This window comes from Centruroides vittatus, unplaced genomic scaffold (genome assembly GCF_030686945.1).
Source record: "Centruroides vittatus isolate TY-2023 unplaced genomic scaffold, ASM3068694v2 contig_1246, whole genome shotgun sequence".
In the NCBI taxonomy this organism is placed as follows: domain Eukaryota; kingdom Metazoa; phylum Arthropoda; class Arachnida; order Scorpiones; family Buthidae; genus Centruroides; species Centruroides vittatus.
This window is the reverse complement of record NW_027120796.1, coordinates 878,228-900,417: the sequence shown is the minus strand read 5'-3', so window position 1 is coordinate 900,417 and position 22,190 is coordinate 878,228. Positions and strand designations below refer to the sequence as shown.

The window sequence follows — 22,190 nt, the reverse complement described above, 5'->3', positions numbered from 1 at the left end:
TATGGTTCAAATGTTTAGAAAAATGATCATTTGATTGTAATAAAACCCTGAATACTTATATTTGTCTATAACTTCAATCAAATTACGTTTCAGACACCATCTTCCTCCCTCACTGTAAACAAAGCCATTACTAAAGAAATCAAATACCTTTTGATTTATCCACATTTATTGGTAATTGTATTTTACCAATAAATATAGATCCTGTGGTGAGTCAGCAACCAATACTAAATCATTAGCATAAATGAAGCGTGCAATGCCATAAGGTTGTAAATGCCAAAAAACAAATTTTTCAGGAGAGAGAAAAAACACTTTTTCTAATGAACAAACTTTAATCAAATGCTAGAAAAATTATTTTAACAATTTATAGTTTGGAATAAAACATTGGGTTTAATTTCAAACACCTACGAATAATAGTAAGGAAACAAAAAAAGTTTAAAAACAGGGTTAGAGCCATAACGTTGTAAATGCCAAAATTGTGCAAGTGCATAAAGTTGTAAATGCCAAAAACGATTGCAGTCATAAAATTAATGTTTCTACAGCTGAAAAACAGTTTTGAATACCAAAAACTTACATTTAAATTATTAAACACAATTTACAAATTCAATATCAATTTTAACATTAAAAACTGACAATAATCTATTAATGACTTGAACTGGGCTGTAATCTTTATCAATAAGGTATTAATTTAGTGTAATAAAAGTTAAAACGTATTTAAAAACTTCAAATTTGAAAGATTAATGGAAGTCCAAATATCATTTTGAAATATCAAATAATAAAGTGACAGGTTAACTATTAATAAACTGGCATTTAGTTATCCGGTTCTGCTAGCATCTCCTTGAAATAGGTTTGTGCTATTGGATTTAAAAATGGTATCATTTTACCAATGTCAGGTTTCTTCTTTTGAGGAATCCCAAAATGGGAGCGAGCAAGAGGAAGTGGAAGATTTTTGAAATCATCAATGCTAACTCCATCTTTCAGCACATTAAGCCCAGTGCACCATCTTGCTGCTTTACCTCCATCTTTAGCAATCATAACTTTACCAAAGTTATTTGATGAGAGTCTAATTTGGGATGCTGTTGAGATTCCCAGGTCTTTTGTATTCAAAAATGCGTGGGCAATCGATTTAAAGTCATGAAATTTCTCAAATACGATGCAGGTAAAAGGGTTTTTGGTCCCTGCACTTTTAATGATGTCCACAAGATCTCTTTAGTGTGTAGGCTTTGCATTTTTTCCTCCGTTTTTCAATTAGAGCAAAGTCTCGATCACAGCTGAAAAATGTGTGACCCTTTACAGGGTATTTATGTGTTATTTCTGAAAATACATTATTGGCCAATAACACCAGATACATGGCTATCACGTATTGATTTTTGTTTTGACCAACACAATTGTCTGTCCACAAAGTCAGCTTCTTTCGGTCACCAATAGCAGCCTCAGTAGTAATATAATGGTATATACAGGATGATATTTCCAAAGACCCTCTTCCTCCAAAATTCTCACTCCACAAACACATGCATCCTTTCTCTTTAATTGAATCGTGAATTCCAAGGTTGTAGCATGCCAATTGTTGAGCATAATACATTTCAGTGTGTGTTAATTGTGGTATATACATTTGCTGCTGCAAATCAAAAGATATAACATAAGAATCTGAGGTTTTAGCACTTTTTGTGTCATCAGACATGTCTTTTGTGGTTACTTCAGCTCTGTAATGATGTAATTCCAGTTCTGTTTTTGCTGATGCATCACCAGCTTTTATTCGTACATCAAGGCGGTCACAAGTTGAGCAAGTGTCCATGCGAGGTCTGAAAAGACAGATTGAATTTGGTCAGGAAAATTTCATTGTACCATTGTCGAGTAACTGGGGCTTTGCTCCCAGCATACTGTTGACAATATTTCTCAAGGAAGGCTCTATACATTCTGCTAACATTGAGATCAGGTGATAAGTACATTTTATCTGTACTTTTGGCTCGAGCATAATGACTTTCTTCACTTGGAAAACTCTTAATGTGCTCAATTATTTTTTCCGTCCACAACTGCTTTTCAGTACATTTTCGCTGGCCTCCTCTTTGATCAGTAGCATCCATTTTTCCTTCCAAAATCTTTTCTCTAATCAACTGAATTCTTCTTGCAGTAACCCCGAATGTATTACACAAAGTCTTAAGACAAACTCTTATTTCACTTCCACCGGGAAGAAGCAAATGATAACTGAAAGAGTGTTGCCTTCTACTTCCAGAAGGATGGTGGTACTTCCCATATCGTCTCCTTTTTATCATCTGGGGATGAACAAGTCTTTGAAGATAACTCTGTTGCTTATTGTAGTCAGCCAGTTCATAAAATTGTTGGAAGAGTTCCTGACGATAAGCCAACGTTACGTTTTTGCAAGCGAAGGAACACTTGCATGTCACCTGTAACGTAAACAAAAAGTTTGACAAACTTGTTGGAAACAGTCATATACAAGTTGTTCACCCATGCATAGACACAATAACTATCCATATCTTGCAAATCTCAAATCTACGTCTATATTTTTGAAGTATTAAGTCTTTTACTTACCCCTGTTGGTGGATCCTTTCTCGGATTAACTTTCTGTGATATGGGAGAAATGTACTCTAAGCCACTATTTTTTTGTTTCTTTCGAATGTTCTTCTTCCATTTTTCTGCACATTTCTTTCTTCTTTTAGGTATTTCATACTTTAAGGAATTCATTTCACTCGTAAAAAACTCACTGCGTTACAAATTGGAATAACAAAATGATGTAAAAGTAAACCGTAACATTTTACGTGCCAAAAGTCACGTGGCTTGCGCTTTGGCGCTTAAAACGTTATGGCTTGCACATAACGTCATCTTCAAAATATAGCCACTTAGAGCGCCACAATCGCCACAATATTTTTTTGTAGGAAAAAACATTGCATTTAAAATTCATTTCTTCAATAAAACGAATTTTGAGAAAAATGGCATTTACAACCTTACGGCATTGCACGCTTCAAATAAGTAATTAAATTTTCCTATTTATAAGACTGATCCTGCAAATATCCAAACCAAACATCTATTCAACAAATTCTAGTAAATAAGTAAATATTAAATAAATATCAAATTTAAAATGCAATTTTCTTTGACTCCTGTAGAGGTAAAAAAATAAATCTCAATTTTTTTTCATTAATAGAAACGAAGGCTTCAAAATTCACACAGTCGAATCTAACTACCATGGTTACTCGCATATAAGACGAGGTTTTTATTCATTTTTCATTGCTTCAAAAACCTCGGTCATCTTATATGCGCAAGTGAAGGATTCTTTGCATTTTTGCAATAATTTTTGTGAACCGTGTATTTGCATTTTTTACCGGATGCTCACCCTGTGGTGTTTAAAAACAAAAGTATTTTATCTGGGTCGTTTGAATCATTCTTGTGTATTGTCAGGAATAAAGATGAATAACAATAAAGCTTTTGAATTGAAATTTCAAAATCACACGGGAGCCCAATATAAGTTTTAATCTATTCCCACATGAAAACACATGATTATTTGGAAATCAGAATTCGGAGAAACTCATAAATGGATTCGACTGTTAAGAATTGGCAAAAAAGGTTCCCAATTGTCCAGCTTTACACGAACAAGTTATGCTGTTGATTTTACAAGATTTTTCCTTAAAGTTTAAAAAGTAATTTTTGCAGGACAATGTGTGCATTTAAATGCATTTGATATTTTATACGTGATTAAACGAAATAAAATTAGAATTGTATTAATAAATCTAATTTTCTTTATTTTGATCTTTAATGTCACACCTCATCCTATATGCGAGTAAATACGGTAAGTCCTACCTTCGAAAATTGTTCCTAGAGAATATTTCTGTTTGGTGAATCGAAAGCTTCACACAGATCAATGCAAAACAAAGTTTTTCACATTTCCTTCTTAAACATTTCTGAATAAGTGGATATAAATGGCTAAATCATCATCAATGGGTACAGGAAACCAAGACAAAATCCTATTTGATAATCTGAAAGAAAATTATGATGATTTAGCCAAATAACTAAACTTTTACATAAAATCCAAAAACCTTGAATAAAACTGTTACTAAAGAAATTTTTTTATAATTCTTAGGAGAGTCACAAGGTCTTTCTTTACACATAGGAACTATCTTACTCTCTCCGTATATGCGGAATGTCACACAAACAAAAAAATTTTATTAAAAAGATCGACAAAATGGCTTGGAAAATTGTCACATATATATATATATGTACAGTACATACTGTATGTGCTTACCACGTGACAAACAATTTGCCAAATACTTTAGCAAAAGTCATTTGTTTAGCAGTTGGTGAACATTGAATTTGTGAAGCTGCCTTTAGGAATAAGAGTTTTGTATAGATGAAATTTAGTATGTTTGTAAAACTGGTAGATTTAGTCATTAGAAAGATAAAGCTAGATAAATGGAAGTTTTTCTTTAAACTTCAGTTTTATATGATTTCATGAACTGATTATAGTATTTTATTTAGAATTGCTTAATTTCCTATCTGAATAGAATCTTCCTTTTTAGGTCCACTAAAAACATATTTTTATTTATTGCTACATGTCATAATTAACTTGGTTAAGCTTTCGGGTAAAATCGGTGATGGATTACCTACCACCAAAATTTCTAGGTTAGGCTTTATTAAGGCTTCCCGTCCCACCCCAAAGGTGGGATGGAGACATACTACAAAGCAATGCTAAGTTACATTAAATTGCTTATATCATTGTACCATGTGGGGCTGGGGAATCAGCTTTTTCTTTTGTTTTTGCTGACATTGACTCCTTAGTATTTAGAAATAGTATCTGCATTTCATCACCAATATGCAATTCATTATGCTAATTTACTAATTTGCAATGCACTAGTGGTCTAATGATAGAGGGTTGCAATTATGGTCTTTTTACTTTATTCAAAGACAAATTACAAAACTTTGCAATGCCCCATATATACAGTATGGCAACGGGCCAGATCTGGCCCATGGGCCATAGTTTGGTGACACTTGGTAGACTGCACTCATTTTTTCTTATACAGTAATATCTCTGTTTTCGTCACTAATCTGTCCAAAAACAATCGATGAAATCCAAAACCGAGACAAATTCTTCCATACGAATCAATGTAAATCCAATTAATTTGTTCTAGCACTCCAAAATACATACCAAAAACATTTTTTATAGAGAATAAATGTAGTGTTTAATATGAAAAGCAATAAGAAATTAATATAAAATGAATATAAAAGACTAATGTAAAAAATAAATGACATGGCACTTACCTTTCTGAAGACTCTTCTTGGCATATGGAATAAGGCGAGGAAGGGGAGAGGGGAAAAAATGTGTGGGTCATCGTTTGTTTTTGAAAAATTAGCAGGTGGTTATGTGGGCGCACTGACAAAATCCAAGGCAACCAACGAAAACAGACAAATTTTACATGGAAAAAATTGACGAAGACGGAAACCGATGATAACCAAAGTTAACAAAAACCAATGTATTACTGTAAATTGTTATATTTAAACTTATTTTCTAGTTGTCGATGATTCAAACTTATTATTTTTCATAGGGGGAAAAAAAAAATTTAAGAGTAACCTGCTTGGATTGAAGACTTCTAACAGTAAAGTTTTTAAAGTATTTTCTTAAAAATAAACATAGCAGCAGCTAGATTTTAATACACAGTTTGAAATACATTGTAAAAACAGTAAATAAATGTTTAGTGTTAAAAATATTAAACATTATTCCTCTCGACGATAAAAATGTTGAAAATATATTACACACACTACATAAGGTATTTTATTACAGTAAAACCTCAATTCAACAGACTAATTCAAGTGAGGGATGTCTGTTAAAGCTGTTACATAATAAAGTAGGTTTTCTGAATGTGTTCGTTAAACTAATTAATTTGTTCATTTTTTAATTTGTTTTTATTTATGTACATACATACATTTGTGTAATTAAAATTAAGTATTCATCAGAAGCTTAATTTCACAGAAGAGTTTTCTATATGTTTATTGCTTATTTACTCACCATAGTTCTGAGACTGTAGTAAACAAATATACGATCTAACTCAAAATAAATAAACTAACATTTTTTGGAAAATACAATTTAATTGTACTTAACTAAATAAGTAATGTTTTTAAGAATGATTATACCTGTTAATTTAATTACACATAAAAAGCATTTTAAAATTAACAGAGTATTAATTTCTACTTGAGATACGACCCGGAAATTTTGTCTGTTAAATCGAGATTTTATTGTATATCAGTGTGGCATAGTCGGCGAACAAATCAGCAGATTCCAACTCTGGAAAATTTGAAATGTGCGACTCCAATTCCAACCTTTCCCATCTTTAAAATGTCTCTAAGATTTGTTTTATAAGAAAGATACCACTGAGTATCCAAATATTTTTATCTAAAAGTTCTCTATAAAAAGTATGTAAATTTATTTCGAGAATAAAAAAATGGATACAATGAATTTACCTTTGACAAACAAGTACGTAAAGAAATGTAATACATCTTGATCAGCCAAAAGAATTCTACTTTTATTAATTATCAAAAATTATTGATTTAAATAAAAATTGATATATTTTGATGAGTTCATTAAGACATAACTTTAGCGGTTTCTATGTTATGTAATGATAAAATTAAAAATATCACAATACAATGACAAAAACCCTAATTTTGCTGATTTCTTTCTTGAGCAATCATTAGGTGGCCTGTGATATATAAAACTATTGTTTACCTGTGTTTGGTTGGCAGTTGAATCTCTTAAAAATTTTTTATATTAGAAGAATTTCTATAAAATGTTGAACACAAGATGCCAAGGTTATTGTTAATGTTTTTTCATAAAAAGCATTAACTCTTAGAGTAAACAATGCCTTTCGCATCTTTTCCAGCACCATACTTCTTTATAAAAACATTTTTGACCCTTTTAGAGGCTTGTCTCGGGTTTTAAATGGTTATAATTCTATTGTCGGAACTCTCAGTTTAAACATTCGGATTATATCTGTTTAAAACCCAAGAAAGGCCCCCTAAAAGAGGTCGAAAACATTTGTTTTAATAGAGATGTGGTGCTAGAAAAGGTGATTTACTCCTAAAATGGTTACAGCATTAATAGAAATGTCTTTGTACTCCTATAATAGTCTTGGCATTTGTATTTCACATTTTCATTTTCAGGTAATAATAAATATATATATAATTTTCATTATATTTGCCCAGGATTTCACTGCCAGTAGTATTTCTTATATTTGTCTTAAACTGTAATTTAGTTATTTATATTTTAAGGAATTTGATATTAAAATGTTTGCCCATACATTAGGGTATGTATTACCTTATAATACAAGGTGTGTCTGAAAAGTTTGGTGAATGGTCTCATAAAATAAAGGAAACAAGAGATACAAACAAAATACCTTTACTGGCATTCAAAGTAATCGCCATTAGCGACAACACACATTTGACATTGGTTGTACAGCTACTGGAAGCTGTGAGCAAATGCTTCTTTCGGTATCACACGAAGCACCGTTGTCACACGTTGGATCTGTGCAATGTCGGAAAAGCGTAGACCTTTCAGGACTCCTTTGAAGCAGGGAAACAAGAAGAAATCTGCAGGTGCCAGATCTGGAGAATATGGAATGTTGAAGAACTGTCACCTGTCATGTGTCTCCATCGCTGTTTTGCCTAATTTGAAGCAAAACTTGATGTTTACGTGTTGCTCCATTTAGCAGTGACACTCCTTCTCACACTGATTGCGTTGCATTGTTTGTCGCACGCACTTCCATTTAACTGTCGTGATTTCGACGCTAGGGGGGACTAGTTGGCAAGTCTCTCACTACGTCTGCATGAGCACAACATCCTAACTAGCATGGTTATTAAACTATGGGACCATTCACCAAACTTTTCAGACGCATCTTGTATTAAATAAGTAACTGTTTTTCCATCATAAGACATTGAAAAACCAAACAGGTATTACCTGATAAACATTAGTGTCAAGAAATTCAATTCTAATTGCACGGTTAATGCTAATTTTTATGTTTATATGATAAAATATTTTAGTTTCAGTTTGTTCAAACATATTAAAATATATAAGAAAACATTTGGAAATATCTATAGATGTTTAGTTTTAAAAAACTAGAGTGGTTACATGAATTCCTATGCATACTATGTTAGAAAAACTAGTTATATGCTTCTCTGAAGCCTTCACATCTGTTTTTATCTTTCAAGTTGACAATTGGAAGCCCTTAAAGCCTGTTTAGATCTTTAGTTATTAGGATGTGATCGAAAAATTTTGTTTCACAATGCCGTTAAGTCTGCCAAAGAGCTGTTGCGGCAAAAGAAGACTGCACTATAGTCACTGATGTCCATTGTATTGAAACTACAAAGTTTCAAAAAATTTTAAAAACAGACAATTCCGTTTATCTGTCTAGATTCCTCAAAGCAGTTGTTTACTTGATGCACAATAGTGATTGTTAAAAAATAGTGTTGATGACCTTTGCTTTCTGTAAGTCATTATTTTTTCACACCCTCTGCCACTAGGCATTTACTAACACTCTTGAAACAGCGTAATATAAGTTACAACACTTCCAAAAGTAAAGGTTTACCACGGTGTATTATTCTAACTCCCGTGGTTAGAATTATTTTCGGGATTTGAAGCTCGACTCTGGGTGCGGAGCCAGTTATGGGGAGTCCTCGTTTCGAGATTGTCGTAATGGTTGTCGGATTGCAAAGTCAGTCATAAAAAAATAATAGATTTAAGAATAGTCATTTTATTGGAAAAATGAAACATTTCAAAACAACAGATTTAAAATATTATGTAAAAGTATTCAACAATATAAATAATTCTTTATTAAAGCTGTAATTTTTTCTTTATATAATTTATTTACAATTGAATTATAGCTGTCAATCTAATAATTCTTACAATATGCATATTATGTAATAGGTTTTACATTAAAATTTTCATTTTTATACACAGATTTTTGATAATACTGATATAACTAATTTTGAATTTAATACTAACAAAATAAATTTCTATTCTATGATCGTCGAATTCGACGACGGACCATTTAATAGTCTGTCATTAAAAACTAATATGCCGTTTGTCTGGCTATACCGCATCGATATCGGTATAAGAAAATTCGAAAACTAAATTTATATCCAAGATGATTAAAGTAGAAGTCATATTTTGAAAAATATCCAGAGTAAATGTGAAGATATCATGACAAGTAAATTACAATCAGAGTTTCTTTGCTGACATCAACTTCTTTTACAATGAATACTCTGAAAGCAGTCGTATATATTAATTAATAAGTAAACCAATAAACTGTTTTAATAATTATAATAGTAGACATTAAATGCAATGAAAATGGTTAACAGTTTAATGTAAGAGAAGGAAGTAATGCCATGCAGATAATAATTCAGAATAATATATATATACTAGCAGGTAGGCCCGGCGATGCTCGGGCAAAAGTAATGATAGCGAAGATTAAGATTATTACATTATAGTCAACCTTACCCATTTTCGCAGAATGCAAGAATTGGGTCCCCCTGTTTCCAGACTAATCAGAGAATTTTTAGATGGATCTAAAAATATGTTTGATTTCCTGCAAAAACGAAAAAAACTGCATCTGCGTCTTGCATGTCACTTTCTCTTAATTATTCCATTGTTGACACTTCCATTGTTACTTAACACTTCCATTGTTGATGGAAGTGTTAAGACTTAATCCTGTCCCCCCCCCTTGGAGAGGAATTTCGAAAAATCCCTTCTTAGTGTGCGTTCTCGTGACGTACCCTAACTGTGTACCAAATTTCAACTTTCAACTCCTAACTGTTTGAGCTCTGCACTGATCATTATTATTATCAACTCGTCTCGATTATATATATAGATATATGTATTTTTTAAATCATTGTAACAAATATTTTACAAAAGAAATTCTTGGAATTTTACTTAAATTTGGCCATTATTTTTATTTTTGTGATCTTTATTTCAAACTATTTTGTCCGAGCCAAATTTGCGGGTGTGTAACCGGCGCTCTGGCAAGGGGCACCAAATAATGCTCGCTCTCAGCATCTTAAATTCAAAGTAGGTCCTGCTTTTATGTTTTGTATTCATTCCTACAAAAGTATGGAGCAAATAGCAACATCATCATTAGCCAGGATATCTTACTCTATAAAGAATGCTTTTGATGTAGTTGGTGAACTAGGTATTCTGATTGTGAATTAATGGTCAAAGCATTAGGATACTAAGGAATAGGGCATATTCATTTAAAACTATATCATGGTTCCATTCGAGTGAAATTATGAACAAAAATGCAAATTGGGAATAATACCCCAATGTATATTATCTGTAAATTATGATGTCTGTGACGGTAGAAAATATCTTACTGCATGGCCATCTATCTAGTTCAGTGTTTCTCAAAGTGGGCGATAACGCCCCCTTGTGGGCGGTGAGTAAATCTAGGGGGCGCTGGAGGCAGGGTACTGAATGGTGATCAAAGGCAAAAGTTGGGGTCACTGACAGCCGTTCCCTTTCCTCTGTTAAACGGATAAGAGGAAACATTGCGTTTAATGGTTTCCAGATGTTGAGAACAATGTACAGTACGGGCACAAAGTGTGAGATTCATAGAAAAGTTTTCCTAAGAATATTTCCAATCCTTTCTCACACAAGAGAAAATAAGTTAGGGGGCGTTGGGTATAACTTTATGGAACAAAGGGGGCGGTGGATCGAAAAAGTTTGAGAATCACTGATCTAGTTAATGTTTTATAAAAGTCATTTCATCATAAATTTTTCACTAGAGAGATGTAATTTTGTAAAATATTTCTAATGAAAAAACTGTTTAAAATATCAATTCTGCTCTACTTAAATTAATTTGTGTCAAATATCAATACTGCTTTTTTGTCCTGTTTATAAAATGTGAATATTGAAATACTTGAAGAACAGTGAAAACATATGCAATGTACCCAAAACCAGTAAAAAATATTTACTGATATGAATGTTTTCATTTCTTTATCTGTTTCTAATGGGCATCATCAGGTATGTCAACTGAGGTCTAGACCTCATCCAACAGTGCAGGGAATGTAACCGCCAAACTACATCAATATTTAGGTGATACATTCTTTTCGCGAAGTCGGTGGAAATGAATTTGGTGTTTTAAAACTTATTTGTCACATTTCCCTTATTATGTTCACACAAGAGAAGGGAAGTGACATTGATGTAAATATTTGCTTGTTGCGTAACAGCTGGTCAAAATTGAAAAAGTAAACACTTTCTCAGAGGAAGGTGTAGCTGGGGACCTTGCGGACACAGCTGCATCTTCTGAAAAGGAAAAGAAACCCCATTTTCTCTAATTTACAGGTGATCATGTGAGGGTGTAACCAAACCCAGTGGGGAGAGTGGGGTCTGCATCAGGGTGAAGGGGTTGGTCACCACCTCTGCAATCAGAATTCAGTCCCCAGCAACAGGTCAGGGACCAATAAGAGTGGGAGCAGCAGTGGATTGCAACCAGTCTGAACTCAGAAGTTAAGGACAGATTGTATAAAAAGCTATTTTCTCAGTAACACAAGGACCTTTCACACCAAGTCCTGTCCTAGTCTGAAGCAACATTGATTTATACCTTCTCACCAAGTTGGGTATGGAACACCAAAGGAATTTCCTTCACTCACCCAGGGGACTCACCTGTGTGAGACAAACACCAAACACTATTGAAGGGACCTGCCGAGGAACTCCCACACCATCCTCCAGTCAATGCCTGTGACTGAAAGAGGTTCCTCGCCGATCACTGTTGAAGGAGATTGTCCTCCATCTCTGTGTGAAGACATCTGATTAATTGTAAGAATCTCAATGTCATCTCGGTAAACTCGTGCTATCCTCATATGGTGTGCGTAGTCAAAGCTAAGGTCACTTGCCATTCTTAACATAGGTAGTCTTCATTGGTTATTGGTAGACTTCACAATCAGTAAACCTTACATAACAAATACCAAACAGAACAACATTAACAAATCAAACACATTTAAATATGTAGATTTTAAAATAATTCCTTCAAACCTTTATACTTAAATGTACAATACTACTATAAATCTTTACATTTAAATGTGTTTGATATGACTTATGACACCTGATGATGATCATAAGAAATGTACAAAAACATTTGTATCAGTAAATATTTTTATTCCTTTTACTGGTTTTGGGTGTGTTTTCATTCTATACAACCAGGTTTTTGAAGTAAGTACTTGAAGAACAGTTCATAATTTTATAATTCTGTAAATAGTGGCCTCAAGTTATTGTGTAAAGACAGCAATCTGATACAGTGGAACTCTGGTTAACGAATGCCCTGGTTAACGAACTTTTATTTTGCAAAAATTTTGTCTTGTATAACAAACGTAATGGTTTTTTGTGTCAGATTTTAGTTGCTGTTAGGCATGCGCGAGTTAAGCATTGCTTTTCCAAGTGTTTGTGCTAAACTTCTTTTTACAGTTTTGTGATTTATATATTTAATCAATATGGCATCCAAGAAAGAGAAAAGTGATAGTGGCAATAGAAAATGACAATGCACTATTGCATTTGAGAAAAATTTTGATTAAAAGAGTAAGACAATCAACTTCGGATCACTTTCTTGTTCCTTACCAAAAGAGACCTCGACTCGAAGAATCTCCCGACAAAGTGCTATTCATTATTTTTTTGGAGGGGGATTTTCCTTCTAAGCATTAAGCTCCATATATATCCACTCCTCTGCCATCAACAACAACAAACAAAGGTATGTATACAGTGCTATTTTATTAAATAGAGTTTACATGTTTGTTGCTATAATAATAGATACTATGTTTTCCTACATTTTTATCAAAGAAAACCTACTGTATTTTGCAAATAAAATCACAAAAATTTTGGAGGCTAGAACAGATAAATTGCTTCGGTTAATGAATGGAGTCACGGAACGGATTAAGTTCGTTAACCGGGGTTCCACTGTATTTATTTATTATTTACATATATCTAATGAATTGTATAATTGAAATCAATAATGTTTGCCATTTCCCAATGAGACTATTTCACTCCTAGTATCGAAATTTTTCAATAAAAAAATCTAGAATAATATGAATATTAGTTTCAGTTACCTGACGTTATAAAGGGAAAGTAATATTTTCAGACATAAATTCTGTTGTTAACAAATCAAAAGAAAATCCATAAGCTGTTTGCAACAAAACATAATCATCCTCAAACTTAAAAATCAATTATTCAGTTAAATTACCAGATGTTTCACGTGAGATTAGCCATGTATTACATACAGTAGAGCATCGATTATCCGACTGAATTGGGGACTGGGGTTGGTCAGATAACTGAAAAGTATGAAAAAATACATTATTAGTATATTAGTATATCCCATGTAATTTGTATATTAGTATATTGCTATTAACCTACTTTGCGTTGAATTTTCATCAATGTTAAGCCTAACAAAATTTTTTTTAAATAATAATTGTCGCTATTGTATCGTTAAAAATGATTTCTTTATTTTCCACAAAATAAAGACAAACTAAAAAATTAAGCATGGTTTAAACACTGGCCTCCCTTTCATGGTTGAGCCAGTGTTGCCAGCTAAAACATGCAAAAATTTAACAAAAATAATATTAAAGTAGTCAAGACACAGCCAAATATTGTAGCACCACATCACTAGTGGACATTTGAATTCGCTGACTAGAACGCGGTTGGTTAACCGTTGCGACGGTTAATCGGGGGTCGGATAATCGATGCTCTACTGTAATACAAATTTTCAAGTTTTGGACACCATTCTCCTATTGCAAAAACAAAATCCAACTTCCTGTGTTATTCCATCGTTGTATTTTTATTTAAATGTTTCAAACTATTACAGGTTACATTTATGTCTATTTTAACTCTTAGCTGCAAATTTATTTTAAAATTTTCATGTGAAGTATAAAATACAAAAATTATTATTAAGAATTTCATTATTTTGTACAATACTGAGTTATATACAGGGTCCTTAGGAAAGTCTGTACACCCCCTACATCTAGTAACTGGAAAGGTGCTAATTACTTCCATGCCACAGTGCCGTGGAAGTAATTAGCACTTGTAGGAAAGTGACCGTGTGGAATCTGCCGAACTACAGTGGCTACATATGTAGTGTGTGGCCATGACTTAGACCAGCATGCAATGTTGCATGCTGTTCGAGACGTGGTTATGTCTCCAGAAGTGTATCATTGCTGTCTACTGTGCACATTTTGAAGAATGTGCACAGTAGACTTGACAGGTTATTTGCAGCTGTGCTGCACAAACTTTGTATTATGTCTGTATTGTTTTTTGTGCACTGTTTACTACTTTATTAGTCTTTTCTGCTCTTTCCTGTATGTGTTTCTGCTGAATCAAGTATTCTTTTTATACTAATTAAGCAATGCTCTTTTATTATGTAATTGAACTTTTTAATTTTTCCTTTGCTAGTTGGGTTCTACAATCATGTTCAATGAATTGTGTGTGGTCACTTTTTTATAGGTGACAATTATTTCCATAGTGTTACAACAGATGGTTTAAAAGTTATAGAGGGTTGTAAGAATTTTCCTAAGAATCCTGTATACATGTCAAATTTTAAAAATATATATCTTTTAAATTATTATTGTTTTTAACATTAATAAAATTTATTTCAAAGTTTAATAGAAATTGTTGAGAGTTTATATTTGAACTGGCTTTTTCTAATTCTAAAAGTCAGTAATTAAACCTTGCAAATATTAATTTTCAATTACCATTTATAAGTTAAATGGATGATTCAATAATTTAGAACTGAGAAAGAGGAAGAGCAGGAGCAAAAGATTATTAGTGATATTTACTTTGAGAAGATGGTCTGATATAAATAATAATAATTCTTTTTATAATGTTTAAAATATAAAATTGTGATTTCCTACTAAAATATAAGCAAACTAAAAGATAGCCTATACAGTGGGTGAACAGTTAACGAACAGTTCGGACTGCAAACAAATCGAACGATGAACATCTGACAGAACAAACACAAGAAGAAGCGATGCTGCATTTAAGATTTGTAAAACTGTATTTTAGTGGCATCTACACACAGTTTATGGAACGAGACTTTCACGGTTGTATACATAACCTTTTTTTGCACTAGTTAATTTCTGTTCTTTGAATTTTTGTAAGTGCTTTTCTGAACTTTTCTTTAAAAAACTGATAATATTATGGAGCCTAAAAGAGTGGAGAGTCAAGAACTTCATTTACTATAGAAACTAAGCAAAATATAGAGGGGGGCAGATGACTTCAACATGTCTACAGTAGATAAAATCTTAGCTAATAAAGATATAATCGAAAAGACTCAAGCAGATAAAGGAGTAAGGAAAATTGCATCTGAGAAACAAAGATGTGCCATCCATGAAAAAATGGAGAGATTGCTTTTAGTTTGTTATTACATGTAAATAAACATATAAACATAATAAAAATTATATACTTTCTTACTGTTTAGGGTCTCCAGAACAAATTTATCAATTTACCATAGATTTTTGTGGAAATTTGATTATCAGTTAATGAACAATTCGGATAGCAAGCGCAGTCTTGGAACGGATTATGTTTGTTATATTCCAGTAATTTGTTTCTTTTTATACAACTAGAATTAATCTGTGAAGTACAAATTTAAGATGCTAATATGATCAAAGTATTTATGTGAAAATTATAATGGTTGTATTTCATTCTCTTATAATGTCTGATCTGAATGGATCAAATGATTTCCAGTTGATTTAAAAAAGATTTAAATGTCAAGGAATTAAATCAGATAAAAGTTTCTATTGAAAATGTTTATTACTAATTATTACAAGAAAAGCTTTTAATATTGGACCCAGTTTTCAAAAAATTACGTACCCAGAACCTTTCATAGTGTGGTAACTCATAAATATCGTCACACAATTGTTTTCAAACCCCTTCTGGGCTCTGCTTCAGGCTCCAAATCGTTTCTAGATGGATGTTTGATTGCCGTTAAAAATTCATTCGATTGGCATGTCGTTGAAATATGGTTTTATCATTAGCTTGGCAAGAGTTAATTCAGAGCGCACTCTAGTCAACCCGTTATACACGAACAGGCTGGCTTGTCGTGCATGCATGATGAGGATTTTTTTGTAAATCCTTTCGAAATTACGATCGAACCGATATTTCAATGACATGCCAATTGAACAAATTTTTAACATCAATCGAACATCCATCTAGAAACGATTTGGAGCCTGAAGCAGAGCCCAGAAGGGGTTCGAAAACATTTGTGTGACGATATTTACGAGTTATCACACCGTAAAAGGTTCTGGGTACATAATTTTTTGGAAGTACAGTAGAGAGTTGTTAATCCAAATCAATTGGGGACTGGGGTTGTTTGGATAACCGATTTATGTACGAAAAAATATATTAACCTGTCCAATGTTCAAATTTTTCTCCATTGCGTGTCGCTTCTTGTTGAATTTTCGTCGATTTTAAGCCTAACGAAAATTTTTATAATAATAATCGAGGGTATTGTATCGTTAAAAATTATTTCTTTATTTTGTACAAACAAAATAAATATATTGAAGAATATAAAAACATGAAAATTATATTTGAATTACAAAGGTTATACAAACATAAGTTCGAGTCCTTATTTCTTTATTTTCTCCCCTTTATTCCAATCAGGAACCACCATGCAACTTGCAACTTGAAGTCAAAAAAACTTCTAAAATTAACAAACAAAACACTATTAGACGACATACGACACAATTAAAAATGATCTTCGGCGCCGACCTGTCTTTATAGGCTACGGCGTCTACAAAGCATTAAAAACTGTTAGTCTTCCACAATAGTATCCGTGTTATATAATTGCTTTTAGTTGCGGGCCCTCTGGCGGATTCGAGCAGTCTCAAAAAATTTACATATTTTTGTACAAAACTCGGGAATTAAAGTTAAATTCAAATTTGAATTACAAATATGTAAATTTTAAATATGTAATATTTAAATATGTAAATTTTTTGAGACTACTTGAATCTGCCAGAGGGCCCGCAACTAAAAGCAATTATATAACACGGATACTATTGTGGAAGACTAACAGTTTTTAATGCTTTGTAGACGCCGTAGCCTATAAAGACAGGTTGGCGCCGAAGATCATTTTTAATTGTGTCGTATGTCGTCTAATAGTGTTTTGTTCGTTAATTTTAGAAGTTTTTTTGACTTCAAGTTGCAAGTTGCATGGTGGTTCCTGATCGGAATAAAGGGAAGAAAATAAAGAAATAAGGACTCAAACTTATGTTTGTATAACCTTTGTAATTCAAATTTGAATTTAACTTTAATTCCCAAGTTTTGTACGAAAATATGAAAATTATACTTTAGAAGTAAATCTAGTATCAAAAACGTTTGATTCAGCACGACACACTCCGACTGAAAATCGTCGGATTAACGACTCTCTACTGTAATTCTGGTGTGGTGAGTAGTGAGTTATTTGTTTTCAAAATTTTGATAACATGAAAAGTTGTCATAATGGAAATGCTACAGTTACAGATTATTTTAATTGGAATGTATAAAAATATATGAGTTTTATTAGAGAGATTCTTATTTTAACTTAATATTGTAAACAAATTACTGTGTGGACTTGTAACTATCAATGTAACATTTACATTATCCGATTAATGGCTAGATCATAATCATATGGAGGAAAAATGCACAATATAAGAATTTAAGAGCTACAGAGTATTTTCTGAATTGATAACATTACTTCCTTCATATTACAGAAACATTAAATAAGTGCTGATATTTATGTTCACTCTTAAACTAAACTAACAATTTTACTTTATATAACTTCACAATTTAATTTGGGAAAAATATTTTCATAATACCAAAAATTTTCTTAAAAAATGAGCTTAATGTACATAATTTTAATGGTGCATGAAATTAATCATTTAACATAACTAATATCTTAATATTGTTAGATTACATAAATAAATGTATTCTAAACTTAAATCTTGATTTTTTTCATAGGTAACAATTAAATAATTATTATTTATAATACACAATGATAAATAACTTAGAAGCAATTCAATTTAGAACTTTTCTCATGTTATTTTTTCAATCATTCCCATAAGCGTTTGTAATAATTCGGCAGAAACTATCTCCGAATCTGGTATTTCGGACAAAACCCAAGAGTCGCCCGTATTTTCCAGTTTCTCGCGACATATCGGACATGTTTTATTGGAAACGTTCCTGTAAAATATTTCAATATACATTAATTACAAGATATAAGAGTAAAAGAATGTTTTGAAAGAATTAAATACAATACAAACCATTGTTCTATACAAACAAGACAGTAACTATGAGCGCAAGGTAATGTTATTTCAAAATCCCTTTCCATACAAATACAACATTCCGTTGGATCAGACAATTCGGCATTAATGCTAAAATGCAATAATATTACTTTAATGATTATTAATTAAGTTTTATTTATAGTAAAAATATAACTTTTAATTATAAATTCTCTTTGCACATGTAATTATAGTGTTTAGCAATTTTAAAAACCATAGATTTTATCATCTTTCTAAGAGGCACTCCTTTGTGTGTACAGTTGAAGGGGGAGGAGACTGCAAAAAGTGTATTATTGTGCGCAGTGAGGAGGGAAGGGATCAAGGTATTGTCTATATGGATTTTTTTAGTGGTATAAGAATTTGTTCTTGTAAGTCTACTTACTAATCATGTGAATGAACTATCAGTTAGAAGAAAAGTAATTTCTTCAATTTCAGGGAGGTCTATTAACTATTGTACTTTTGGCAAACTCCCTCCCTTTGTTTTGCACAATTAATAGATAGATGAGATCAACATTGGCTCAAAAACTGTTCTGTAATTAATGGACAGTACTTTTATATTTATCTAAAAACATGAAATTCAAGATTGATTCAAATTCTTTTTTTTAAACCAAACTGCATTAATTGAGGTCCTTTTGATAAAAATGGTAGAATGAATAACCACTTATCATCATAAATATAATACAATTTGTTTACATATTTTTAAAAATACACTCATTATCAGAAAAAATTACATACCAAGAATTGGGCATAGAATCAAATGAAACTTATTGCTGCAAACATTATGTTGCTATGGTATTGTAATAATGATACTACAGTAGAGCGTCGATAAGTGGAACCAATTGGGGACTGGGGTCCTTCCAGTTAATGATTTGTTCCAGTTTCCGACTTTGTACGAAAAAATACATTAACCTGTCCGATGTTCAAATTTTTCTCCGTTGCGTGTCGCTTCGTGTTGAATTTTCGTCAATTTTAAGCCTAACGAAAATTTTTATAATAATCATCGAGGCTATCGTATCGTTAAAAATTATTTCTGCATTTTGTACAAACAAAATAAATATATTAAAGAATATAAAAAACATGAAAATTATACTTTAGAAGTAAATTTAGTATCAAAAACATTCGATTCAGCACGACACAGTCCGACTGAAAATTGTTCCACTTTCCGGCCATTCCACTTACCGACGTTCCATTTATCGACGCTCTACTGTATTTAGAAAAATCTCTAGTACTTCATAAGACCTCCTCTTGCCTGAATACATGCAGTGATATACAGTAATACCTCAGTTTTTGTTGAATTCGGTTATCGTCGATTTTTTTTGTGAAAAATTTGTCTCAGATTTTGTCAGTGTGCCCAAGTGACCTCGCTGCTAATTTTGCTAAAACAAACGGTGACCCACACGTTTTCCGGCTCAGTGTGGCATTATTTCTCGTGTGAGCATTATCCTGCAATGGCCAACGGTTCCATTCCCTGTACACTGGGAGTTTGGTAGTGGGTTTGCACCTCGCCAGGAAGTTTTCCAGGTTTTCTCATATCTGTAATGCCAGAATAGGGGCCAGTAACCCTTAAACGGTCCTCCTGAAAAACATTATTCCCCATGATATGACTACTATAATATGACAATTACGTCACACTTTACCACGGGGCGACATAAGCTAGAAGCTCATGTCCAACTAGCTCCTACAAGACATTACCCTGCATCTAGCCAAACAATTCTGTTTCTTTCCTTTAGATTAGTCTTTTATATTAATTTCTTATTGCTTTTAGTTTTTAACACTATTAATTCTCTATAAAATGTGTTTTTGGTATGTATTTTGGAATGTCTAGAACGAATTAATTGAATTTACATTGATTCGTATGGAAATAATTGTCTCGGTTTTCGTCAGTTTTGGATTTTGCCGATTGTTTTTGGACGGATTATCAACGAAAACAGAGGTATCACTGTACTGGGCCTGTATACCATCCTGTGACACATTTGTTCACAATGCTGCAATTACTGCTCCAGATTCCTCACACTCCTAGATGGCTGAAGCTGAACCATCCTGCCACCATAAATTCTTGATGGGTGACAAATTTAGGGACTGTCACATTGGCTCACTTCCTTGGCCTGCCTAAAGACATTCCTGAGAAACCTTAGCTTAAATGTGGATGAGCATCATCTTACTGGAAATGGAAGAGTTGTAGCCCTGTCATGAAAGGTGCAGAATTTTCTGAATGTATACTACAATGCCCTTGTACCATTACTAGGGCTGATGAATTGTCACAGGAGATGGCTTTCCAGATCAACACTCCAATAGTTGGGGACAGTATGCCATTCAACAGTAGAGATGGGATTTAATTGCTCACTAATGATTACCAAACAGAACTGAGATTCATTGCTAAAGACAATACACTACCAATCCACAGCAGTCTGTGCTCATCTATCATGGCAGGACAGGTAAGGGAACTAGTTTTGGCATGATAAGCCAGCCTAATGCCCTGAGATGGAGAAATTAGGAACCTGAAAGGTCTGTCTTGGCCTCACAAAAGTCTACATTCATGTTAATTTGCAAAGAAAAAATTAGCATAAAAGTGTGTAGTGTAAAAAAATTTTACAAAGAACAAGAGGAAACCAGAAGAATAAAATGAGCAAGTGCAAACATGGAAAGGACATCTGTAAGTGCCCGGTGAGTATGTGTGGAGATTAAAAAATCAGGCCTGCTGAGTCAGATGACAACAGGTCACATGACCCATAATCACCTGGTCAATGAACAGATAGCAGTAGTTCTTACCTTTGGCACCTAGAATAGCTAGTGAAAAAGCTAATGGAATGATTATAGCTATCCTGGAGAACTAGAAGCAGAAAGTAATTTAGGGATGAGAGAGTGACCCAACTCAAGCAGTAAGCTATGTGGAGGTGAGTATGGGCAGGCAAACATTTAAGTGGGTGACAAATCTGGAGACTGGGCAAGCCAAGGAAGTTAGACAATATGACAAAGACATTCCTGGAAAACCAAGCAGACCAAATCACTTTGTGAGGTTCTTAAACATAATTCCAATTCCTGAGAGGATTCTGGCATCCATAAAGATTAGGATGACTAATATCCCCCTCCTTTTATTTATATTGAATATGGTCACAAGTAAAGAAACTAGCAAATGCATTAGTTTGGGTGAATGGGTGTGACTGATGCACTGTCATCTATCCAGATTGAAAAAATGGACCATGCAATGGGCTTACTGTAAATGCAAGTCTACCAAAAATCCTCATCTAATGCTTTGTCACCTTCATATGCCAGTTAAGCTGTGAAAAAGAATTGAAATGAGAGGGCCAGAGTCAGAGGAGTTATATATAAGGTCTTCTAGACTTTTAGTTCAATGGATGCATTAGGCAGAGATGCTGTCTGTTATGTATGAGTATAACACTATGTTAGGGCATTCTAAGTGGTTTCAAATTTCCTAAAATTATAGGTAACTTGTGTGGGTTAAACAGAATACATGGAAGGTGTGGAGTAGCTACTGATCTCCAACTGTCTGATTAAACTAGTCTCTGGAATGTAGTGTTACGTGGGACAGTGTCTTTCCAGACTTGTAACTACGAGGCAGCCAATGGTACTGGACAGATGAGATAGGATTCTGTAGCAAGATTTTTATTTGTGTCGTGATATAGTGCTTTTGTAGAAATCTTTAATAAAACTGATCTTTCATTATCTGGTGGTAGTGCATTTTCATTTATGTATACTATGTTGGACTTAAAACAGGTCTATGATCCCATAGCCTAATAATTATCTACTTTGTATGAAATATTGAGAATATTCTTCTGATTAAATGAAAAATAGTTTTATTTCTTCCTTCTGATAAACTGTTAAATATTTTCTCTTACCATAAAGAGACAAAGAGAGAGTTTGATCTAAATAAAAATTTATTTTGAATCTAT

The 22,190-nt window shown here is 32.8% G+C and overlaps 1 protein-coding gene across 1 annotated transcript in view; it reads right to left on the bottom strand.

The window, feature by feature from the left end:
- Window positions 1-18,015: 18,015 nt before the first annotated feature.
- The window catches only part of LOC136988217 (RING finger protein 141-like), a 46,338-nt gene continuing 42,163 nt past the window's right edge, over window positions 18,016-22,190 (bottom strand). Inside the window, exons 5-6 of the mRNA XM_067286067.1 lie at window positions 18,262-18,372; window positions 18,016-18,181 (exon numbers count right to left, since the gene is read on the bottom strand). Of these exons, the coding sequence (XP_067142168.1) occupies window positions 18,034-18,181; window positions 18,262-18,372 (259 nt within the window). The 3' untranslated portion in view covers window positions 18,016-18,033. The remainder of the gene's footprint in view (window positions 18,182-18,261; window positions 18,373-22,190) is intronic.